Source organism: Lissotriton vulgaris, chromosome 8, assembly GCF_964263255.1.
Source record: "Lissotriton vulgaris chromosome 8, aLisVul1.2, whole genome shotgun sequence".
Taxonomy (NCBI): domain Eukaryota; kingdom Metazoa; phylum Chordata; class Amphibia; order Caudata; family Salamandridae; genus Lissotriton; species Lissotriton vulgaris.
Genome location: NC_141696.1, coordinates 81818555 through 81843651, shown reverse-complemented (window position 1 = coordinate 81843651; position 25097 = coordinate 81818555). Strand labels below are relative to the sequence as shown.

Sequence of the window (25097 nt, the reverse complement as noted above, 5' to 3'; positions counted from 1 at the left end):
TAGACGCAATTGTAGTGAGGATGCAGAATTTATGATATGCATGGGGAACATGAGGGAGAGATTTTCAAGGAGAGGTTATCCAGACACCACACTTTCTAAAGCACAAAAAAGATTGAAAAAAATCAAACGAACAGACACACTAAGATCGGACGGGGCGGTTACACCCTCAGACAAATGTGTCCGCCTTAGGGGCACCACCACATCACTCGGGACACCACCACATCACTCGGGGACACCACCACATAACTCGGGGACACCACCACATCACTTGGGGACACCACCACATCACTCGGGGACACCACAACATCACTCAGGGACACCACCACATCACTCTGGGATACCACCACATCACTCGGGAACACCACCACATCACTAGGGGACACCACCACATCACTCTGGGGTATACCACATCACTCGGGAACACCACCACATCACTCGGGGGCACCACCACATCATACGGGGACACCACCACATCCCTCTGGGACACCACCACATCCCTCTAATACATCACCACATCACTCTGGGACACCACCACATCACTCAGCCCTACCACATCATCACTCAGCACCACAACAGCACTGTCCTTGCTTGCTACCAACAAGCATTGCCATAGCCAATAGGACTCACATTAGGAAAGTGTAAGCTATTAATTTATATATTTTCAAAGCCAACACATATTAAAAAAATTGTCATTTACAATACCAATAGCTCACACTTTCCTAATGCGAGACCTATTGCATTGCAAATGCTTATTACTAAAATGATCTTGATCCACAGTAAGACGCAACTTTCCTGCACCATGAGCTAAGCATGGATACGGCACTTCCTTTGAAGGCCTCGTGGATGAAGTCACGGAGAGCGCCGCCTGCTGGTCTTTGGCTGCTATGAAAAGTCACCATTCAGAGATGGCCGCCACACATCGCCTTTGGGCTTTAGTCCTTCTTTGATGTCAGTGAACGTCTCTCGGCTGCACTTCCGGTCGGTGAAGTGGCGTTCTTCCGGTTTGGTCTCTGTGCGTTCCGCGTCCCGGAGTAGTTGGGAGCGTCCACGGTGCACGTGGTGTCGCGTGTGAGGTGAGTGCGTAGGCTGAAACCGGGGCCCTCTGCAGACCAATCTCGTGGCTTGGGCGAGGTATGCACGCGTGGGCCGGGGTTTCTTGCGCTCGTGGCGCTCGTCTCTTGCCATGGATTACTCGTCCTGTTTTGTCCTCCATTCCCGTTGTTTCTGCACCGCCTGCTGCCCAGGGAACATTCACTTTGTTGCCGTGGCATACATGCCATTTGATCCAATTCATACGGGAGATTCCCCATTTGTGAAGGCAAAATTTGCTGGTTTTCAGCGGCCTCACTGTGAAATTGCCTCTGCTTCAATAGAAGGAAATGGGGCACCGACCCCATTTTCTTTTTTCAAAATGTCACACTTTATCGTTCTAAAATGTTGGCATGTATGCCACGGACAGTCTGTTTTGCAAGCCTTTTGTATAGTTTCTACTTCTACAGTTTTCCAGGATGTGAGATTGGGTAGAATCCAACCTGGTGTGTAGCAGGCCATGTTCCTTTGTGTAGGGAAATGACTAATGCGGATTGAGAGATAAGAATTTCGTTTAGATTTCATCCCCATGAATATCAGATACGTTCTCACATGACACTGGTCCCTCACTATGCAGATCAGTCGGATTTGAGCGATGTAAACAATTTTTTTAAGGTTTTATGTAGCGCTGGCTAGACCCGGAGGTATCAGCGATTTACATGAGTATTAGAACATAGTTGCAGGTTACACAGTTATTAGAGCCTGTCAACATAGTTACTTGTAAGGTCGAGACAAACAAAATGGACATATACATAAGGGAAAAAGCAGACAAGGGGAGAGATTCAGGGAAGGGGGTTAGGAGCAGGGGAAGTAGACAATGGAGGAGGGGAGGGTGAGGGACACAGCATTGAAAAAGGAGGGGGAAGATGATGGGGACACAAACCGGTAGACGAGTCAAAGCTGCGTCCAAAGTCCAATAAGCTGTGATCCCAAGGGAAGTGGTATCATTTCCCCATCTTTGTTGCGAGAGGCTCCCTATACACAGTGGACTCTCTCTGAGAAGCCTGAGACTTCAAGGCCTACATACTTGATCCTTCCCCAACAAGAAAAATGGTAACCACCGTATTAATGGAGTACATCGATCTAGCCATCTACTTGATAACTCACAAACTGCCTTCAGGCCCAAACATGGGACCGAAACGGCTTTTGGCAGTGACGGAGGAGGCACGGATGATCTTGGACCAGGGGGGCTCAGCAGCCATAATCCTCCTGGACCTTAGTGCCGCCTTCGACACTGTCAATCACAGCACGCTGCTCTAACGGCTGGCGAACATTGGGGTTTCGGGCAAGGCCAGGTCCTGGCTAGTATCTTTCCTTTCCGACCGCTCCTTCCAAGTGTTCGAGGGCAACACTACATCCCTGAGCAAACCACTCGTCTGCGTTGTCCCCCAGGGCTCGTCCCTTAGCCAGACTCTGTTTAATGTGTACATGGAGCCACTAGCTGAGGTGGTCCGCCCGTTTGGAGTAAAAATCATCACTTAGGCGGACGACACCCAGCTAGTGGTGTCCCATAACCAACTGGAGTCCAACCCCGACAATCTCACTACCTGCCTGGAAAAGGTCTCCAGTTGGATGACCATGTCACATCTCAAATTGAACAGTGAAAAAACCGAGCTAATGCTCTTAGGTAATCCTTTCCCCATAGCGCTTAGGCTACGTTTGCCCTCCTCACTTGGCTCACCCCCTGAGCCCAAAGACAAAATCAAAAGCCTGGGCATCTGGCTCGATAAAGCCCTCAATTTCAATGCCCAAGCCACCAAGTTGTCAGCAACTTGTTTCGGCTTGCTCAGGCTTTTACGCAAGATCCTCCCTGTCCTGCTATTTGAAGCCAGGAAGATAATGATCCAGGGACTTATTCTCTCTAGACTGGACTTTGGTAATGCCCTTTATTTGGGCACCCCCCAGTCCACCCTGAATATGCTACAGATTGTACAGAACTGTGCAGCCAGCACATTGCTCCAAATCCCTCGTCGCACTTCGGCTAAGGCAGGCGTGAGGAGCATACACTGGCTGCCAGTCAGTCGGAGAATTGAATTTTAGTCCTTATGTACCACCCATCGAGCATTCTGGAGAACAGGCCCTTCTATGAATTATCCCCTGGTCACCCTGTATCTCCCAGCGAGATAGCTCAGATCATCTACTCCTTCCTAGTGACGGTTCCTAAGATTAAAAGGGCGAGAGGTGGAGGCCGAGCCTTCTCGTACAATGCCTCAAGGCTCTGGAACTCCCTCCCACTCCGCGCAGAACCTAACTTGTTATCCTTCCGTAAGGATCTAAAGACCCTGCTTTTCTCACATCCTGATTAGTCCATCAGTTCACTTCTCCCGCTCACCTCACAATTTCTGTAAGCGCTAGGACGCCTCAGGGTAGCTATTGCGCTCTACAAGTCTTCTTTCCATTCCATTTTGAGGTCAGGTGTGCCGAAGTTTAATTTTAGATAAAGAGGGCGAATGGTTAATTACTCAATTACGGATTGGAAATAGTCCTGCGACTTCTATGTTCCTTCTTGACTAACTGCCCATGAATGGTAGTGTGTAACCATTTAATTTCAGAACCCTTTTCTTTGCCTTGTGGTGCTCCCTGCGGCTCATCGTTAAGTCCAGCTTTTTAGGTCGAGCCTAGGCAGCGCGCATGCGCTGTCTGCAAGATCTGTTATCACCCTATCGACTTTTGGCATGCCCATGAATTGCCATTTGTTTGTTGTTGGCTATTTAGAAAGATGTTTTTTTTTTATTGGTGCGTTGGGTCTGATCAACATCGCTTTAGGCTTTCAGGCTGTTTCATGGAGCAATGCTCTGTTCGGCACTTGCATAGGGACAATTTCTGTCCGGTAGCTGTTGAACTATGTCAATAGGGATACGTTCATTTGGACGCTTTGTCATTTTGTATGCTGATTCAACCAAGATAATCATCACTATAACTGACGATACTAAGGCATCCGTTGTATATTTCCATACCTGCATGCATGAAGTTGGTATCTGGATGAAACTTGCCTAAAGTTAAATGCAAAAAAGACTGAGGTTCTGCTATTTGCCATAGTCTTGTCTGGATGGTCCCATTCCTGGTGGCCTGTCCAGTTCAGCACTCTACACATCCGTTAAATCAGCTAGCATCATAGGCGTCACCTTTGCTAACTCACTAACTTTAAAATCATGTAACCCAGCTTACAGGGTCCTGCTTTAACATCATTAGAAATCTTAGGACATTTTTTTGCCTTTTATTTCTATTTCCTCGCTGAAATCTGTGGTCTTAGCTTTAATCTTGTTTCACCTTGCCTACTGCAATGCCCTATTCCTGGTAATTAGCCAGGCTTCCCAGAATAGATTACTGGTAGCATACAGTGTGGCGTGCACTCTTATTCTGAATATAACAAGATTTTTCCAAGGAGTTATGTTGCATGGGTTACCTATATAGAAGAGAGCTATGTTCTTTGCTTTAAGCACAAAGCTCTGTCATACAGCTTAAAACATTTGTCGCGCTTAGGCTTCATTGGTATAGTGCTGGGTTTCATCTAAAATCCTCTGACAGGAAAAACGTAATAGTTTCAAGAGTGAGACTTAGCCGCTGGAAGGGTTAATCCTTCACTTCAATCAGGGGTTTATAAAGCACACTACTCACCCATTGGGGTCTCAAGGCGCTGGGATTGGTGGGGGGTGTGTGGAGCTCTGTTGGGATCATTCGAATAGACTGGTCTTGAGGTTTTTCCTGAATGAGTGCAGTGCCTGGCTACGCCGGAGATGAAGGGGGAGCTCGTTCCAGGTCTTGGCTGCGAGGTAGGCGAAGGACCTTCCACCTGCTCTGTCCTGTTAAAGCGCGGGACGGTGACTAGGGAGAGGTCGGCTGAGTGGGGGGTTCTCTCAGGGGCATGGAAAGAGGCGGTTATTGAGGTATTATGATCCGAAGTTGTGGAGGGCCTTATAGGCATGCATGAGCAGCTCAAAAGTTATTCTTTCGACGAGGAGCCAGTGGAGGTTCGGAGGTGTTGGGTGATGTGGTTGTGCCGTGGGATATCTAGGATTAGTCTGGCTGCAGCATTTTGGAATGTCTGGAGTTTGGGGAGGAGTTTTTTTATTGAGGGCGTTGCCGTAGTCCAGTCTGCTGGTGATGAAGGCGTAAGTCACTAGGTTCTCCTTTAATGTATCCAGTCCTGGGCTACTCTCAGAACTATAGAGTTATGAACCATGACTGCTCCACCTTCCTGTTTACTGCTTGGGAGCTCCCACAAGGGGCGCCCAGTCAGTGTGATCTAGAAAGCACTAATGCTACTCTGTGCTAGCACTCATCGCAGTTGTGCTGCTCTTAAATGGACAGTGGACACTGTCTGCTGCCCACCTACATTCCCTCTCCCATCCGACTGGTATAGTTAAAACAAGCTCTCTGTTCCCTTCCAAGGAATCCCCAAGAAACAAGGATAGGCCTGGCCTGAAGAGGAAGAGCATCTTTGGCAGACCTGCTTTTTTGAGAGTACCACGAGCCTCAGTCACACTAGGGGGCTTATTTACAAGCCCCTGGTGCCACCGGTGCGTCAATTTTAATATGGGGCTTGTAAATAAGCCCCTAAATGTCTATGGGCATATTTACAAGGTCTGGCGTATCCCTGCAAATCAGCAGGGATGCGATACGCAATTCTCCCCATGCTCCGCGTGTGTTGCATCTTGTGGCGTGAGGGCGGCGCATTGCTGGAGTTGTCGCAAGCGTGGCGCAACTCCGGCAATGCACAGGGGTCGTCCATTCTTAATGTGGTGCGTAAGGGTTAGACGCAGCTTCGTCGGAAAACTGACTCCGTGAACTCTTGTAGATTTCACGTAGCCAGTTTTACGAGGCTTTCCTGCGGCGGAACGCCCACATGAAACCCGGCGCAGGTTTCATGTGGAGCAGTGCTTTACAATGTGACGCCTCTACCTAGATGCGTCAAGTTGTAAATAAGTCGCAACATGGCACATGGTGTATGCCGCCGCTGTTTCACAGAAGTGACGCAGCGGCAGCGCAAATGTGTCGCAGGGGGCTTGTAAATCTGCCCCTAGTATCCCGCTTACGTTCTTTATCGATGTAAATAACTGTGCAGGGAATCAGTCCCTGTACGTGGAGTCATTTTAACACCTAGACGCAAATCGATTTCTTGGCCTAATTGAAGGGCATATCCCTTTTAAAGCAGAGGTGGATTTTAAGTTTCGTTTTCAAAATTCAAACCGTTGACTTGTCAGCTAAACCCTGATGCCCGAGACTGCACTGAGACCTTCAAGTGACAATTTGTTTTTCATTGTGTGGGTACAGACCCGTACATTTTTATTTTGAATCTTCATTTAGGTTAATGCAGTCATTTATGCTTTAATGTGCATAGCTGTCTTTTTCAAAGTATTACTCATTAATGAGAAACAATATTGTTTGTAACCCTGACAATGAATGCATAACTTTCTGTAACTTGATGCTTCTTTGTGCTGTGAACCCTGGATGGTTATTTTACCTTGGTTGTAATCCAAATTGGCTATATATTACACGCAGGTAGAAATCATCTGTGCTTTCAAATTCTTGCTGCACTATTGTGAAGTGGGTGACGGCATGGCAATGTTCTGTTTGCAGGAAGTCTGACGTTTTAGAGCAATTTAAATTTGTTTGACGGGGTGCGACATTTGTTCACGTGGTATGATTGCCTAGTTACTTATAACTTGTGGGTAATTGTTTTTGTATAGTGGACGATGTTGTACTTTATTAAATGTTTACTTTTTTTTCTTTTTAGGTCTACGAGTCAAACTGCAGTGTACTATTACATTTTCCTGCTCTTCAAACCTATACTCTCTTTCGAGTTCAGCTTCCTCTCTCATCTCTGGTTTCTGTGCTATCCACAGGTTGAAAAATAAGTCAAGTGCGTCATTTCTTGTTGACAGTAGTGTACTTGGTTGGCAGGGCTGTACATAGCTTGTTGGTGTCTCTCAGTAGTCAGGTCCAGGTGTCTGGTGCTGTGCGTCTTGTGACAAGTGACATATTTCTGTTTAGTGCAGGAGCTCTTGGTTCTTACTCCTATTTTCCTAAAAGTTTGTAGCAAGCATGGCAGAAGTATCAGTGGCTTCAGAGAGTGATGATGAGTTAGCTCTTGAGGTTTTGTCTGGGTTTGTAAAGACTGTTTATGAAACTGTTAAAGAAGAAGGTGTTTTATCATCTAATGATTCACCTACAAAGCCAGCAACACAGGTCAAAAGTGAAAAAGTAAAGAAGCTTGACCCATTTCAGCAGATGCTTTTCCAAGCTGCCAAGGCGCTCAACATAGAGAATACAGTGGTTGAGGAAGACAAGCAACGCGGTGCTGCTGAATCTTCTGGGCAAGATCGATTGTTGATACCACTTGACTCAGAAATTGCAGAGCAGTGTCACAAGGTGTGGCAGAAGCCAGCTTCAGTTATGACTGTAGATTGGGGAATGCAGAGGAAGTACCGTGGCCGTGGGGATGGTAACATTCTAACCATCGCTCACCCTCCAGCAGACTCTGTAGTGGTCTTTGCTGCGAGTGGAGGTCGCACAACCAAAGCAGAGAACTTCCCAATCCCTGGGAAGGAGCCAAAGTCAATGGATGCCATTGGCAAAAGGATCTACCAGGCTGGCGGGCTAGGTCTCAAGGAGGCAAATACATCTGCTATAACCAATCGCTATCATCAGCATCTTTGGTCCCAGCTCTCTGAAATTGTCGAGGCTGTTCCTGAAGAGGCAAAGGCCAAAGTATTGGAAGTCCAAAAGGAAGGCATGGCTGTTGCTTCATTAAGCATTCAGGCTGCCCAGGATCAGGCAGATGTCTCTGCCAGGACCATGGCTACAGGCATCCTTAAAAGACGGAGAGTATGGTTTGGTATTTCAGGTATTCCTCCTCAAGCTGAGAATAAGGTGCTGGATTTACCATTTGATGGCAGCAATGTGTTTCATTCCTCAACAGAAGAGGTGATAGAGCGGGCAAAGAAGGAGCCTTCCAAAAGTAATATTACAAGGAGAGTCAACTTTCTTCGTCACCAGAATAAAGTCATACGCCGCAAGGCCACACAGCCAAAGGTTTGATTCTAGGTTTCTCCACAGTGAAAAGAACCTATTTCACCTGTGGAGAACTGTCCCCTTTCTCCTCCCTCCGAATCGCTTGTATAGATGTTTTAGTATGCCCCCGCTTCCCCCAATGTTTTTTTCCTCTCAAAGATTATTGCTACATTAGCCCCCCTCCATCGCGTTCCCCTGTTGGTACTCCAGTCAACGTTTTTACTGGACGTTTGTGCCGTGCATTTTTAGTGTTGGTTCGCCTGCCATGGTGTGGTGTCCACTTCATTAAAATGCATTCTTCCTAGGTTGATCGGGTGTTGAGACCACTGAAAAGTGCTAACATGTTACATCACTCAAATAATGTGTACTCTGTATAGTCATTAAGTAGCACATCATTTATCTTTGAGAATTAACTGTACACCGTACCCTCACCCGCTACTCCTTTAAAGAATTTCTCCTGATGATTTTTTAAGAGTGTCTTTTGTCTTCCACACTAAAAGATAAAACAGGGTGGTATGAAAAGCCAAACAATACCTTTTGGCTTTCCGGAGAGCATTCTTCCAGTTAGCTCATGTTTTTACCATCCTGTTATTTTAATTTGATCTCTATAGCCCCAGAGTTTCTATAGCCGTTGTATTGATGCAAGTGGTCTCCTCTTCCATGATCCAGTGTGGCATTCCAGACTATAAGCCTCTTTACTGTTGATCTCTATTATAAATGGCCCTAACTCTTTAGTTTCAAATAAACTGCTTCTCTGACCACTTCATCCATGCTGATTTCCATCTAAAAATAGCAACACAGTTTCTTAAACAACTACTGTTTTAGCCACAGCCAAGGAGAGCAGCTTATACGACGTCTAGGATCTTTGTGTGCTGAGTGAGACTTCAAAACTTACTTTACTGGCAACCACTGTAGTTAGGACTTCTTTTCTCTCATCCTCAAAGTACTGTGGATATGAAAAGTTAGTCCTTTTGAATTATGGAGCATCTTGGGTACTGGCTTTGAGCAAGAGCGCGGGGGGATTCAGCTTATAGTTGTAATGTTTTAATTAGTTAGCTCCGTTTAGTCTCTCTAGTATTAAAAGAATTAAGCACTGGTTACAACAGGCTTGATCAGCTTGGGCTTGTTTACTTTAGCTTTGCTTTTCTGGTGAATGCCTGATTGAACGTTGTCACCATTCGTACCTATCCTCTTCTAAGAAATGAATTGGTCACTGCTTACATGCCAGTGGTTGTGTGATCCCGAAAATTTAATTTAGGCTTTGGGTCTGTTGGGGTATGGATGATGTTGGCATGCCGCACCCTGTATGAATGGTCCCCTTCTCGAAAAGTTTACGACTCTTTGGGTGGGTATTATGCAAGTGCATACGTCAGGGAGAACAGTTGGTTGGCTCTCCTTCTTTTCAGGGGTTGTGATTGACTGGAAGAGTTTCGTGTTTGTCACCAGAGTCTCCACATGTTCACTTGTGAGGTGTGTGATAGATATGGTGGCAATCACTTTGTTGTACATAGCTATTCTTTGAGTGACCCATTCCAGCTTTGGCAGTCTGTAATGCTAGTATTTTTAGTTCTATTAGCTTTGATGCATTATTTAGAAACGTGCCTTTTTATTAAACAATTTCATTTCATGTAATGTTTTGCATGTTCCTTGGGAGAGCAGTTTTCATTGTTCAAACGTTTTCATTGTGTGGTTCTGAATTCTGCTTAAACACAGATATTTCTTGCCCATTTGTTTCCACACACTGTAAATTTAGCAAATATGCTTCTTGGGCCTGGTATAAATTAATCTTAATGGTCACAGCAGCCAGATCACTGTGTTGGTTGTTACCTTCCTTGGGTATCAGTGGTGGACTTTGTCCAAGTAGGTTTCCCTGTGGTTAGATGTGGCAAACCATTGCTGAGAGCTACAGTTTTTTTCTGCAAGTCTCTCACCCTCTTTGGAGAACGATTGCCTCCTTGAACATCTTTGAGTACACTGCCAGTTCAAACGACTTTCCAGTCCCGCCCTGGCTGTTCCTGCTGCACTGACCACGTTCCGACTGATTGCTGGGAAGAAAGAGTATGCGTGTAAATCTGCACTTCACGTAAGTAGCATAATTTATTTGGCATTGAATTTATTGCATGCTGAGTTGTCAAGAATGCATTCACAGATACACAAGAATCTGCCTAGCCCAAGATGTCTACAAAGGGCATTGGGAGGTGCCCCTCCCCCAACCGAGCATTGTACACAGATACATTCATTACTGAAGATGGGTTTGTATGTAGATGGTCTATTGTCACCCACCAAAGGTGTGTGGATTTAAACCTCTTGGTGTGTGATCTTCCAAAGATTAGGTGTTTTAAGGTTTTTGTAACAATTTAAGTTCCGTCCAATGATACCAGGAATCAAAAGGATATGTAAACTTCAAAAAAAGATTACTTTATTCTTCAGGAGATCCCATCACTCGCATTAGCTGCCCTTCCCCCTTACATTCAAACACATTTTGTCCCCTGGGTAACGCAAACCAGATAACATCAGTGTCCACAGTCAACCACATGTCGATGCAGTGGCTACCACGTGTTTCTTTCAGCAACTTTGATCAGCCCTTCTTGTTCTTTACGGCATATTTTTGTTACGATCAGTTGGGTTATCTTCATGCCTAGTTACTCAGTTGGATATGTTCTATTCTGAGTTTTTTCATGCCTTTTGTAATCATTTTCCAGTTACTTTTTGTAGATACTTCCAGTAGTCGGAAACCTTTTTGAAATTGCTGTTGCGTGTTAGTCGTTGTGCTAATTCATTAACTGGTCAGGCTGAAATTGTCAATGTGTATTTATATTGGCATGTATATGGCTCACATGGCAGTGTAACTTTAAAGTTATGTAAAAAGTATATGCAGGCCCAGGTGTCTGGGGAGTGCGTCACTGCACTTAGCTTGAAGCGTATCGGAATGTGTCCGAATAGATTCAGGTGTGCTTGTGGATACTGGTTGTCCTTACACGATCTGTATAAGTCAACATACACATTGCAATTCACCAAAATAAAACCATCAGCCCACGGCCTCTTTCGCATGGCAAGCGCTTGTTTTCAGGAATAGGGATCTTCTGTCCATAAATAAGTTGGGGAATGCACATACGGCGTGAGTTAGTGATTCAAACTTTAGCCCCATAAGTGACAACTTGGGGTGTGATGCTTGTGCGCTGCCCAGACGTGTAGAAATTCCAGAATTGAGGCAAATAAAAACATAGACTCATAAAGTGATGTCTGACTGCTTTAGACTTGTCGATTGTGTAGGCTTAATGTTTTAATGAAACTAGGGTTTCCAAATCCATTAGAAAAGATAGAATTTGGTCCCAAGAGGGCTCAGCTGAAGACTAAGATCCACAAAGCTCCCTGGTGCTTCGTGACTGCAGTGTTAATAATATGACCAGGGCTCCAAGTTTGCTGAATTTGTTGACAAAGCGGATCAGATCATAGCCCTACGAAACACGTCCCCTGGCATTACTCTGCAGTTAACTAACATGCATTGACAAAGCCACGCCATTAGGGCTGGCCTATGTGACAACCCTTTGGCTTTGCCAGTGTCTTTTAGCCATTTATACAGTAGCATGGCTGCTGTTTAGCAAGATATGTCGGGGTACAGTTGTGGTTGTAACTAAAGCTTCAATAGGGGCGACATAAATAGGAAGCCTTAGGCCTGTGTTAAAAGTAGGAAAGTACAGTGCACATCCAAAAATATCAAAACGTATTTACAAATAAAAGGGTGTTGCAAAAAGAAGAGGATGAATACATGTCTGTATCCATGCTGTAGAGAGGGGCTAACACAAGAAAGGGAAGCCTATGGGGGCTAAGCAAACAAGGAATTGGAAATGAGTGACAACAAAACTAACTAATGCTATGGGCGGCGCAAATCCCACTGAATTGTAAACCATGTCTTGCTGCACAGTACAGACAATGTATAGGCAATGCCTAAAGACTGAAGTATCAGATCAGCTTTAGGGACAGCTGCTGCATTTTAAAGTAAAGTCCGATGTGCAGTTGGTGTACAGAATTTGGAAGGTGGAAAATATGCCCAATTAAATTTGATTCTGTTAAGTCCAGTGACCACTTCCTTGGAAATGATACCTGTCCATAATAAATAGAGGGAAGGAATTTTGCTATTAAGACAGTTAATAAGGGTGCTAGCGAAACAGATTCCAAATTGTTGCATAGTTTATTAGCAGAAGCTAAGCTACTGGTGAAATTTTTTTCATAGTTTGTGTGCCCACTGTTGATTTGGGGAGCCTCTGTCGTTGAACCAAACACCAATTTAGCAATACTTTCTACTTTGTTTCTCTACTGTAGTTTCCTACGTTAGCCACATACTCTGCTTACTATTGCTAAAAACAAATGAATTTATAATCCGTATAAAAAGATATCCACGGCATTGAGGGCTTTCTGCAGGCATGTAATGTGTGATTTGAGATGACTGTATCGCCTGCATATTGCAGAGACTGAAGATTCCGAGGCAAGTTGAGGGGGTGGGGCCTTTGGTCTTTTAAAGTTTGCAGCTTATCCGCTGTATGTAAATGAAAAGGCAAAAATGCCAGCATGCAGCCCTTTTTAAGGCCTCTGTTGTTTTTTTTAGGTCTCGCCCTGGAATTCGCATCTGAAGGATGCGTCCAGGGTCGGAGACTTATAGTTATCGGATACGGGGGAATGAGGACAAGAAACTGTCACGAGCTTTTGAAGCAGATTTGGGTGCGCGAACGCGCACGTTCCGTCCTGCCCCGCGCCGTGCACTTCCCTCCCATACTCCCAGCAAGTCAGCCTAACGCACATGCATGAACACACACGTGCACACGCACTTACACAGACACGCAGGCACCCAGACAGGCAACCCCCCCCCCCACAGTCACACGCATACACACAGACTCCAAGACACATACACACACACGCACACATACACAGCCCGCCGCACACGCGCGCACACACATGCCCCCCGCCCTCGCAGCCCAGCAACAAGGCGAAGCTCCACTCACAGGCTTCCTTGGTGCAGCGGCTCTCACCGGCAGCAGGACTCTCCCTCCCTTCTTCGGCACCGGGGCGCAGGGTAGGCTCCTGCCTGCTCCGGTGCTCCAAACAATCGCGGCTCTTCCGTGGGAGGCGGGGTAGGCTCCCGCCCTCCTACTTCCTGTTTCCGGTTGTCCCGCCCGGCCTGACTTCCTGGTCGCAGGCCGGCGGCGGACTGCAGCACGCGCTTAAGTTGCAAGTGAATGTCGCTGTAGGGGTGAAGATGCAATTTCTCGCTCATGCGTTAGATTGAAATAAATGAAACAGCCCACTGAATGCCCATATTAAAACTCATCCATTCATTAACAGGAACAAACGGTAGGTCAAACATAAACTGCAATCTCACGAAAGTGTCCTCGATTTCCTGCGACTGACACCGTTTCATTTATTCGGCAATTTGCACTGGACCAGAGGGCATTCGTTTGTGCATCTTATTTAGGCGGCCAGGGGAGTGCTGTTCAGTCTGGTGGTGTTGTTTTTTTATTTTCTCAGTACTCTCTCGACTGCTTGGTCTAATCTGCATATAATTACTAGTCTAATTTTTTTCGATCTCTTCCTAGATAAGATGCAGGTGATGTACTATTGGGAATATTGCATAGACTCAACACTTTAAGGTTTGTTGAAAGCTGTCAGTGGAATTAATTATTTCTAGAGCCTGCTGATTTCTGCTGAGGGAGGAAATGTCTCGTTGTGGCCTGCTTAGGAGCTCCAAAGACCTAAAATGTAATCCCATGGGCCCAGGACAAAACCACTCTTTACTAAGGATTCACAAAATCTAATTTACTTTTCATAATCCCTGCCGATGCTTCAACCCTCCCCTTTAACCCCTCACCACCACTTTCCCATCACTCCATGATTCTTCTTGACTTTCATTAGAACGATCCCCAAGAACTTGCTGCTTTACTGATCTGCTATAAGCGTTAGAATTTTCGGGTAACCTTTGTTTGGCCAGGTAAAAAAAGATCCATTTACAGGGGTGTGGAATTTTATAAAATATCTTCTTGTCCAAAGGACAAAATGTTTAAGAAATCTTCTTGTCCTGTAAAAAAATCAACTTGTCCCATTTGGTACCAAACAATGAAGTTTCAATGTATGACCGCATTCTCATGTAAGATCTTGGATAGCAGCCTTTCTGATTATGCCAGGGCTCATTGTACTATATTATTAGAGACAACGATCCCTAACATGGGAAATATAAGAACATATCCACAAAACTGCAATCAGCGTTTGGTGTTCTATTGTCCCAATGGAACTTTTTTTCATGTATTTACTTCCATACTAATATAATAAAGAGAGAGAACCCAAACCTTTGAGGCGGGTAATCTCAGGAACCACAGTGCCAATCAAAACACCCAATACAGCATTGGAAATGTCAGGGTAGGCAGATGGACATAGGGTATATACTAGCAAAACATATACTTTAGAAGGGCAAAGTACGTTGTTTGACAAAGTAGTCCCTTGGAAGTAGCCCCCTCATTTTTTTTTAAAGTAGTTTTACGTTGATTTGCCTTTATTTTGTTTTTAAAATATTGACATGCACCAAAGCTGATGTATTAAATGATTCCTTAGTGCAATGGTAGTTAATGTTTTCAAACTCTACATTGTAGCTTTCTGCACACTACAACCATTTTTAAGTTGCAAATATTTTGCTCTCTTAATCCCTTTTTCAAGAAGCACATTGTTTGGGGTACATTGTCCGTTTTCAAAATAAAATCTCCAATATTGCTTCCATTCTTCTTTATACACTTGCACATTATAAAGGAGTCTTCTGGAAGCTATACACATAGCCACAACTTGTAAATGTTGCAGACAATGCACACCAGACAATGCACACTTGCTTTTATTGGATCCCCTGTCAGTAATGCAAGCTGAGATTCCTGCTGACTGTGTTTGAATATATCTGACTTGAATTCTCTGCTCGACCTAACTTTAATGCAATTGACCCATGAACATGTTACACAACTTTGTTTTAAACATTAGCATCCAGACAAGCCGAATAAACTGTGGGCGACCATACATCTAGCAAGCAAATGCAAATTTGTCACTATATTATTTCCCTGAGAAACTACCAATTTGTTTCAGAGTCGATGGGGGATTTGAGGAAGCCAGCAAGAAAAATGCATCCGTTAGAAAACCCCGAAGACAGGCCATTGAAAAAATATTAAGGTACTATGGTTACAGCAGGCACTGACTTGTCATTGAAGATGTTAAGAAGAAAGGTCATGCCTTCCACAGCAATTTACTTAGTTGCCTCTCCAAGTCATACCATGCAGACTTCATGCAAAGTAAAGCTCAAACTCCACACAGCTAATGTTCTGCATAGCTCCTGCACAACCCACGGGCATGACACACCTCATCTCTAGAACAACTTGTATCCTCTGTAGTGCAGATCATACACTTTACACCTTCTATTTAACAATTCCCTCATGCACTATCCCTTACATGAATGATGCACAGCACTGTTCATACCTATTTTACAGCTCATGTCCTGCACAGGTCACTGTAAAGATAATATGCAGTGTAGCTCAGGTACCATGTGGATCACATGTAAGACATAGTTGAGCCTTGCATTACCATTGTTCCTAGCATCTTCAGTATAGTGCACAAATCAAGGTATGCACAGCCCATGCTTGCACAGCTTATTCCATTTTGACAGGTAGTATCCTCTACGTGCTGAGGGATGCGAAGATGGGGTTCTTATTAAAAAAAAGGAGATTATGGTGTGTGATTTAGTCATACTCTGCTACTAAGTAAAAGGAACAGCCCTTTGATGGTTTTATTCAAGGGAGTAGCCAGAAAGTTAAAATACCCCCCACTTTGACCAATGCTCTGACAGCACCAAGTAAGTGATGTAAGTGAGCTCCTACCTCCTTAAAACTACTTTGTCACTTCCATCCAAGCATCTGTCTGCTCATGTCCACCATTTCACCTTTACATTCAGTCATTCATTCTATCATTCATTCTTTCTTCCCATTCAATCCATCAGCCATTCCATACATTTACCCATCTGTTCACCCATCCACTATCTATGCACGCACCCAGCCACTATCTATGCACGCATCCATCCACCCATGCATCCATCATTTGACTTACCCTTCAAACAATAACGCCTTTCAACCATCAATTGTTCCTTTTGCCATTCATTTATTCATCCATCCTCTCAGATTTTTTAATTTACTTTGCCATACATCCATCCTCTCAGATTTTCATTTACTTTGCTATACACCCATCCTTTCAGATTTTATATTACTAGAAATCCTTTTATCCATTCCAACTTTTATTTACTCTGCCATCATTTTATCCACTGATCGATCGATCCATCCATCGTTTCACACACCCATCCACCCTTTCACCCACTCATCCATCCTTTCACCCAACCATCCATTCATCCTTTTATCCACTCGTCCATCTATCCTTTCATCCACCCATACATTCACCCACTCATCTATCCTTTGCCCCTCTTCCATCCCTCTCTCCCTTTTCTAGCAACCCATCTTCTATTTTCTTTTAGTTAATCATCTCTTATCTGCCAAGTTGTAGATGAGAGGCCCATAAAAAACTCACCTCTGCTGTAGCTGCTATAGGGAGGGGTTCACTATGCCCCAGGTTTTATTGGTGGGGGGCCCTTAATCAGTAGATTTAGCTTTAGAACCGCACGAGCTTTCAATTCACTAAAACATTAAAAAGTGTTGTCAAAATCCTATAAAATAATGCACCCTTGGTCACAAACACACGCACAAATAGGGTTAGAGTGGTATTTTATCAGAGTTCAGTCCACTAGGTAAGAGAGGCAGCAACAGCGTGTTAAAAATATAAATATAAATGCTTAAGTTGCATTTGTAAAGATGAATTTTCCATAAACTTAATGTTAGAATATTGTGCAAGGCCCTACATCAAAAAGTGGATTTTGACAACACTTTTTTGATGTGGGGCTGGGCACAATATTTTGTTGCCCGTCATAGTTTACAGAAAATTCGACTTTACAAATGCAACTTTATCATTTATATGTCACTACGCTTTTGTGGCCTCTTACCTTGTGGGCTGAGAATGATCTGATAATAGCTCCGATCACAGTAATAGTCACAGTGTTGGGGAGCAGCCGTGATCTCGGCAGCTGGTGGTGATAGGCCGTGTGCTTTACACCAAAGGCACAAGGGCAATGACCTCTGAATGATGGGGCCACGAGGCAGGGATTGGGGAGTGCAGAGACTTTGAAACACAGGATTATTGTGAAATGAAGTACTTGTGCATTCTGCTTACAAGCAACGGTGACTGGCCTAAATGCTTTCAGCGTGCAGTTGTGAGTTACAGCCTGCACTCTGAATGAAACCGTGTAAGTAGAGAGTTTTTTTTTTCCTTTTCCAAAAGCGTATGGCAGGCCTGCCCCGCAACGTTCAAAGAGATGTCAGTGCGTGCCTTGCGCTGTGCGCAGAAATGAGGGAAGCACTTCTGGGTATTGTCAGTGAATCAAAGGATTATTAAATCGTAGAAAGTTATGCCAATAAACGCAGCACGCATTTGGAAGCAGGTTAGAAGTATTTTGCAAGTTCTTTTCTGGGAAAGGTTTCTGCTGCAGGAAGTGGAGCCTACTTGTCCGACGGACAATAAAAACATAATTACTTGTTGTCCCTGTCAGCAAACAATATGTCCTGGGCGTCGGGCGATATGAATTCCCCACCCCTGATTTACAATCGTTGTCGAGATTTATATAATGATGATGATGTGAAAAGCTGACGTGGATGCGGCACGGCACTCATGGTCCTATGTCCGAATAACCCTGCTCTATTGTTTTGTTTCTCATGTGGTGAGGGTCTCGGTGCATCCCTCCTTTTCCACCCAATTCAGTTGTACTTTATGGTCAAGTTTACTTACTGGCTGCGCCCTTTCTTTCCCCCTAATGAAAATGTGCCTGGCTTTAGTGCAGGTAAGTTTCAATTCTATTAAGGACAAAGAGGCGGGGATTATGCCATTCTTCCTTCGCTTTATTTTTCAGCAGACTTTTTTTTAAACATAACAAACTACTACTCCCATAAACAGCAGGAAGTAGGAAACAAAAAGGTTCCAACAGGAGTCCTTCCACTCTGTTCACCGTCCTATATTCTATTGGTCCCTTCACTGTGTTTCCTCTTCCTTCGCGCGAACAGCTCCGTTACGAACTTCACGCATCCTGCTTGCACCCATCACTTCCTGCAACAACAGACTGCGTCAGAACCAGGCCCAATATAAAACAGGTCAGCAGAGCAACGCAAGAACCAAACAATGTTTAAGCATCCGAAGGATGCGTCCAGGGTCGGAGACTTATAGTTATCGGACACGGGGAATGAGGACAAGAAACTGTCACGAGCTTTTGAAGCAGATTTGGGTGCGCGAACGCGCACATTCCGTCCTGCGCCGCGCCATGCACTTCCCTTCCATACTCCCAGCAAGTCAGCCTAACGGCATGCATGCGCGCGCGCACACGCACTTACAGACACGCAGGCACCCAGACAGGCAACCCCCCCCCCACCCCCCCCCCCCCACAGTCACACACACGCATACACACAGACTCCAAGACACATACACACACACGCGCACGCTCATACACATACACAGCCCGTCGCCGCACGCACACACATGCACCCCGCCCTCGCAGCCCAGCAACAAGGCGAAGCCCCACTCACCGGCTTCCTTGGTGCAGCGGCTCTCACCGGCAGCAGGACTCTTCCTCCCTTCTTCGGCACCGGGGCGCAGGGTAGGCTCCTGCCTGCTCCAAACAATTGCGGCTCTTCCGTGGGAGGCGGGGTAGGCTCCCGCCCTCCTACTTCCTGTTTCCGGTTGTCCCGCCCGGCCTGCTTGACTTACTGGTCGCAGGCCGGCGGCGGACTGCAGCACGCGCTTAAGTTATGTCAACAATCACAGATCCTGCTGTCATGCTTGGCCCCGAGGTTAGTATCAGCCTCATATTTAAGGGCGTGTGGAGAAAATGTTGTGAATTATTAATAGAGGGTAAGAAATTTACATATTGGTGCCCGCAGGTTGGTAGTTTAACCTATTGAAGATTCTCCGGAGGCGCCACAAAATGTGAGAGTTGGAAGAATCAATTGTTCGTATGCATGGACAGCCGAGACTCAGTTTGAGGATGTTTCTAGATGACTGTGGATTGTATCTTATTAATGCGCTACGATATGCTTGTTTTAGAAGTCCACATGTTCTGCTTTTGAAGTACCTACTTTTTGCTGTCATGTTTGAGCTTGAGGTCTCATCCTGCTACAGAAACGAGAGCTTAGACACTTAAGCAGTGTAAACAGAATGTGGCTATGTTGTATATTATGTATAAACAAATGCAGTTGTAATAACCACTTGGAGGGAATCTCCAAGCTCTGACAACTGTGAGTGTTGCAACCCCAAGTTATGTCATTACTTTTATGTAAAATGCTGGGGCACCCCAGAAGGGGTCCCAGTGAAGAGCTAGATTGTCAAAGCTTTAAAAAAGGACAAGACCTCCCAAATTCCTCTCAGCAAAAAGACTGAGGGTTGGCCCAGGCACAGTGAAAGAGCACCCCCGTTCCTACCCTCAGATTAAATCTAAATGTAAGGTTTTTGTGGGAATAGGACATGGTGTGAGAGGCCGAATATCTGGTACTAGCCCAGTCTTGTTGCTGGTTGTCCTCAGCTGGTTAGAGCTCCCCACACTGAGAGCTCCCCACACATTTGTGGATGGAGTCACAGAGAGCCTGGGCGGTATCCATCTTGGCAGCAGGTGTGTCCAGGATCTCACACTGATCTCGTATTATTGCGCTCTCTGATACACTGAACATAATTTCACAAAAGTTCTTCAGAAAAGTTTAAGCTATTGCCATTATAAATTACAATAACTTTTATTTAAGTATTAGTTATTTAAAAAAATTAAACGCCATTGTTATTTGTAATATCAATACATCTAAGTCATGTAAATACAAAACATATTGCATTACAAATGCTAAAGGTATCACATTTGCGAAAGTTATAACTATTGGCATTGTAAATGACAAAGCTATTTAGGTATTTTAAAAAAAACATAAATAAAAACTGCCATTTACAATACCAATAGCTCAAACTTTCCTAATGCGAGACCTATTGCATTGCAAATGCTTGTTTTACTACAAATGTACTAGTTTTGGGTGAGTTTAACTTGAACCCAGGAGTTCCAATTAAGAGACTGAATGGCTCTCAACAGAGGGGACGGGATTCATCATCTTTGTAATTTGGACCTAAGAATTGAAATGTCCACTCCAAAGGCTATTGTATAGTATGTAAAACAAGCAAATGATACATTTCAACTTTAAGGACCTGTATTATCATTGAAAGCCCAAGTATGCTATCTGATGAGCTACTAGCTTCCCTAAAGCTTAGTTGTGTCACTGGTACTACGTTAATAGATTGTGGCCAAGATTCTAATTATTGTAAGAGGGTTTTAGCGTAAATTTGGCTTCACCACTGAAACGGATATGCAGGTCCAGATGTAATTGCCTCTGTCAAAGCCCTGGAGGCAATGTTAAGATGATAGCACATGGAGTCGAGCCAAAGCGACAGATGAGGAGCAGTTTACACTGGGTGGTGACCAAAGTAGGGGGAGGAGATGGTTTGGGAGGATAAGGGGGTGGGGGATAGGGAAGCCTCCATAAATAATGGGTGTTTTGTGTTCTCATTTTTGGTCCATGCAGAAGTGTTGCTGACCCAGTCCCTTGGTATGGATAGTATTGACGTGATCGCTTTGAAAAGACACAAACAGTAAAATATTTAGAAGTAGTATAGTTGGGTTAACAAATGAGTGGGAGAGAAAGGAAAATACGAGTGAGGTGGAGCAGATGTTCTGGCCCCCTATCCTATGCTGAGAGGGCATGCTATATGAGATCACCTGTGGTAGCTCACCTGTGGAAGGAAAGATTGCATGGTCTGTGGATGGTCACAGGATTCCCATTTAAGCAGTCAAATCCTGGAGAGGATGACCGAGTCATGGCACCACCAAATCAGGGCAGTTCCTACTGCTGAACCAGGCACAACATAAGGATCAGCATATGAAACAATGGCACTTATAGCATCTGAACCATATCCATGGCTGCTGTTAATGTCTTCCACACCCAGCTCTGCACAATTTAAGGAGAAAGCACGGATAACCAACAAGGAGTAGGGTTTGGTTTGTCTGTCATCTGCGCTCATTAAAGCGGAAAGAGTTGTCTCTGGTGCAGAAGGTCCTAATGGTCCATGCTGTGATTGTCACCCATGAAACTTCTGATAGGCTTACTTTGTTTTTAAGAGTACATGAGAAAGAATACAGTTGTGCTTCATGCCTCTTTTAATATAAAACAAAGGCGAGAGCAAGGACTGTATTCAGGGAACGTCCTTATCACTAATTACTTATTCAAAAACAATGTGGACTGGCCCACTAAGAACAAGACTATTATATATATATGTATATATGTATATATATCAGATCCACATCCTTTGTAACGCCGGGACACCGGGACAGCGGTGCATTAAGGGGCAAAGGTTCCCCTTCGTCGATATGCAGGTCCACAATGCGTAGCAACGCTACAAAAATGCACTCCCCTCGAAATATCAGGAATCAAAAAGTTCTCAGCAAAGTGCGCTTTTCCCAAAATCCATGTTTATTTAAAGTGCAGCATCGTGATAAGTCATGGAATCACAAACCCAACGCGTTTCGGCGAGGAAACTCGCCTTGATCACGGGTAGTTTCAAATCCAATAAACAAACATTTAAATAAAGTTTCACGTGATAAGTGCAACATAAACAAAGGACTCATTGCTTGTGTATGGTGGCCATCTTTGAGTGGAGTACACATTCATTAGTCACATAGTTCAAAAGAATAAATATACGTTTTCAAAAGGCACCCTTTCATAAATCAAAAAAGCATTTGGCATAAATAAGCCCATTGTTGCCACTTATATAATGTACTGACATGCAAAGCGAATAATAGCAGGAAACGTTATATGCACGTTCTAAATTCCCGTCAACATCTTAAATAAATTAGAAAAACATCCGGTTTCTGTATTTACATTTAAATTATGACTTCAAATGAAATTGCCCCAAACATCAATTATGGGATAGCCTCAAGTATATAAACCCCCAGTGAGGTTTTGCATTCTGTCGTATTTATTTTCCAGAATTAAGGGTTACTTTTAACCAACATACATTCTTGGTCCCTATTTGCATATTATTCAATTCTATGAAACATTCCACTGTCCAACTTCTGTGAGTTGACTTTACAGAAAGGTGCCCAATACGTTCAGTGCGTTGCATGCTACATGTGGAGTCCCAAGTGAGATATAGTGTATAAGGCAGTCATTCATATCAATCCAAGTGTATAAAGTCTTAGACGGATGTCTCTCCCTGTGCATCATAATATAGTCAGTACCTATAAGTGAAACACAAAAGAAAGGTGCCAGTCAGAATCTATATCATGCATAACCAGAGACTAATGAATTAAGCTATGAGTTTTGTACTAAGTGAGTGAGAGTGATGAAACAAAATTAAAATTACAGAATACATTTAAAAACAGCAGAAGGCACTAACTAGACCAAGGGCTAAAAACCAATTTGCAGTTCTAGTTAAATCCAAAGCAAATACATTGGTAACCATATCCAGACTGCAATTTACATTAATCACCTAGATGCCATTTCATTTCTTCCTCCGAATTTAAACCCCTAGGCATCAAGGTGTCGAGCTCAATGATGTACCTGTTCTCCATTTGTCTTAATTTGCGGATCTTATCTCCACCTCTCCTCATGGCAGGGAGCTTGTCAATTACGAAGAACTTAAGCAAATTTCTGTTGCTTTTGTGTTGTTCCTCGAAATGACGTGCGATGGGCGAAGTTTGATCCTTGTTTTCAATAGATCTCATGTGTTCAAGGACACGTTTTTTGGCAGGGAACATAGTGCTCCCTACGTATTTCCTTGAACACGGGCATGTCAAAACGTACACGCAGTATTCAGATAAGCATGTTAGGTGTTTGTTAATAGGCTTCTCAACTGCTTCAACAGGAAAAGACTTTCTTGATGTTATGACTATACCTGCAAGCTTTGCATTTCATGCAGGTATAGAAGCCCTTGATGTCACTTGATTTAGTTGTGTTCATGCTTACCTCATTCTTGCTCAATTTGTCCTTGAGGGAATGTGCTTTTCTGTAGGTCATACTGGGATTCTCACCTAGGACTTCAATCAGAGTGGGTTCCGTTCTAAGGACATTCCAATGGCGTTCTAAAGTATTAAATACTTGCCATGATTTGGAGTGAAAAGTAGAGATATGCCTTACTACTTCAGTTGTTTTTGCAGTTTCAAGATTTACATTAGTTAACAGGGATTGGTGGCTGACTTCACTGGCCTTTTTAAAAGCAGCATCTATGATAGAGGATTGATATCCCCTTTCAACAAAGCGCTTCCTCATGCATACACTTTCAATCATGAAATCTTCTTCCGTACTACAATTCCTCCGAGCCCGGAGGAATTCCCCAAAAGGAATGCTTTTGATCAAGGTTTTCGGGTGTCCACTGTCCGCGCGCAACAGGGTGTTACCCGCAGTTTCCTTGCGGTATAAGGAGGTTTTGAGTTTCCTATTCAGCACTTTCATATGTAGATCCAGAAATACCATATTCTGGGTATCCATGTGACCTTCCAACTTGACATTAAGATCATTTCTGTTTAGGTCTGCTACAAAAGTTTCTGCTTCACTCTGTGTCCCGTCCCAAATGATGAAGAGATCATCAATGTAGCGCAGCCACATTTTCACATGGCTGCGGTACATTGAATGAGTCCTCTCTACTTGCTGCTCCCAGTTCGCCATGAAGAGATTAGCAAAACTGGGAGCAAAGCAAGTTCCCATCGCCGTCCCCTGCCGTTGTCTAAAGTAGACATCATTAAAGACGAAAAAATTGTGTTCCAGACAAACTCTGATCATTTGGATTATCATCTCAGAATGATTCAGATAGGAGATAGATCTGGTACACAAAAATTTCCAACATGCTCCAATGCCATCTTCATGTCTAATAGACGTATACAAACTGCATACGTCTAATGAGATGAGTAAATAGCCATCCTGCCATTCAAAGTTGGTGATTTTATTAATAAAATCCCTACTGTCTTTTAAGTATGATGGTACATTCTCAACGAATGGTCTCAGAAAGAAGTCAATGTATCTTGACGTGTTCTCCAAAAGAGAACCAATCGAAGATACTATCGGCCTGCCGGGGGTTTTTTTTTTGGATCTTTGTGTAACTTAGGCAGTAAATATAAAACTGCTATTTTCGGATGTCTGTTTAACAAAAAGGAGTACTCATCCCATTCGATGATACCATTTGTACGCCAATTTGTTAGCATTTCAAAATACTTGTTGTTGCTTTCTTCAATCTGCTGTAAAGAAGAGACTTCATAACATTCCTTTACATTCAGTTGTCTATTGCCCTCATTTATGTAGTCATTCACATTTAATACAACCACATTCCCCCCTTTGTCAGATTGACGAATGACAATAGAGGGGTCCTCTTCCAATGATTTTATGGCTACTCTTTCTGCTTTACTCAGATTGTCTTTAAACCAACACTTATTTTTAGCTAGGTTTTTAAGATCATTTATGACAAGGGTTTCAAAGGTGTCAATACTACAGGCAGGTATATTTGGATTGAAGGTCGATTTGGATTTGAAATGATTTGGACAATTAAGATCTGTTCTATAACCCAAGGAAATTGCATCATTGGGGGTATTTTCAGGTGTACCAAACTCCAAATCCTTCATAGCAATGAGTGTTTCTACTTCACCAATAGTCTCGCTAGCTGGTTCTACATTTGAGGCAGTCATTGGTGCATTTTTCACTTTAAGTTTGTTCCATTTATGCAAACGCAGCTTTCTAGTAAATTTGAACAAGTCTATTCGTTCCTGAGAGTAGTTAAAATTAGCCGAGGGGCAAAAGGATAAGCCAAACTGTAAAACA

General features: G+C 43.9%; 1 protein-coding gene across 1 annotated transcript in view; it reads left to right on the top strand.

Moving 5' to 3' along the window:
* The first annotated feature begins 969 nt into the window (after positions 1-969).
* The window catches only part of LOC147693451 (uncharacterized), a 42198-nt gene continuing 18070 nt past the window's right edge, over positions 970-25097 (top strand). Inside the window, exons 1-2 of the mRNA XM_086933732.1 lie at positions 970-1073; positions 6827-10186. Coding sequence (XP_086789858.1) covers positions 7135-8130 — 996 coding nt within the window. The 5' untranslated portion in view covers positions 970-1073; positions 6827-7134 and the 3' untranslated portion in view covers positions 8131-10186. The remainder of the gene's footprint in view (positions 1074-6826; positions 10187-25097) is intronic.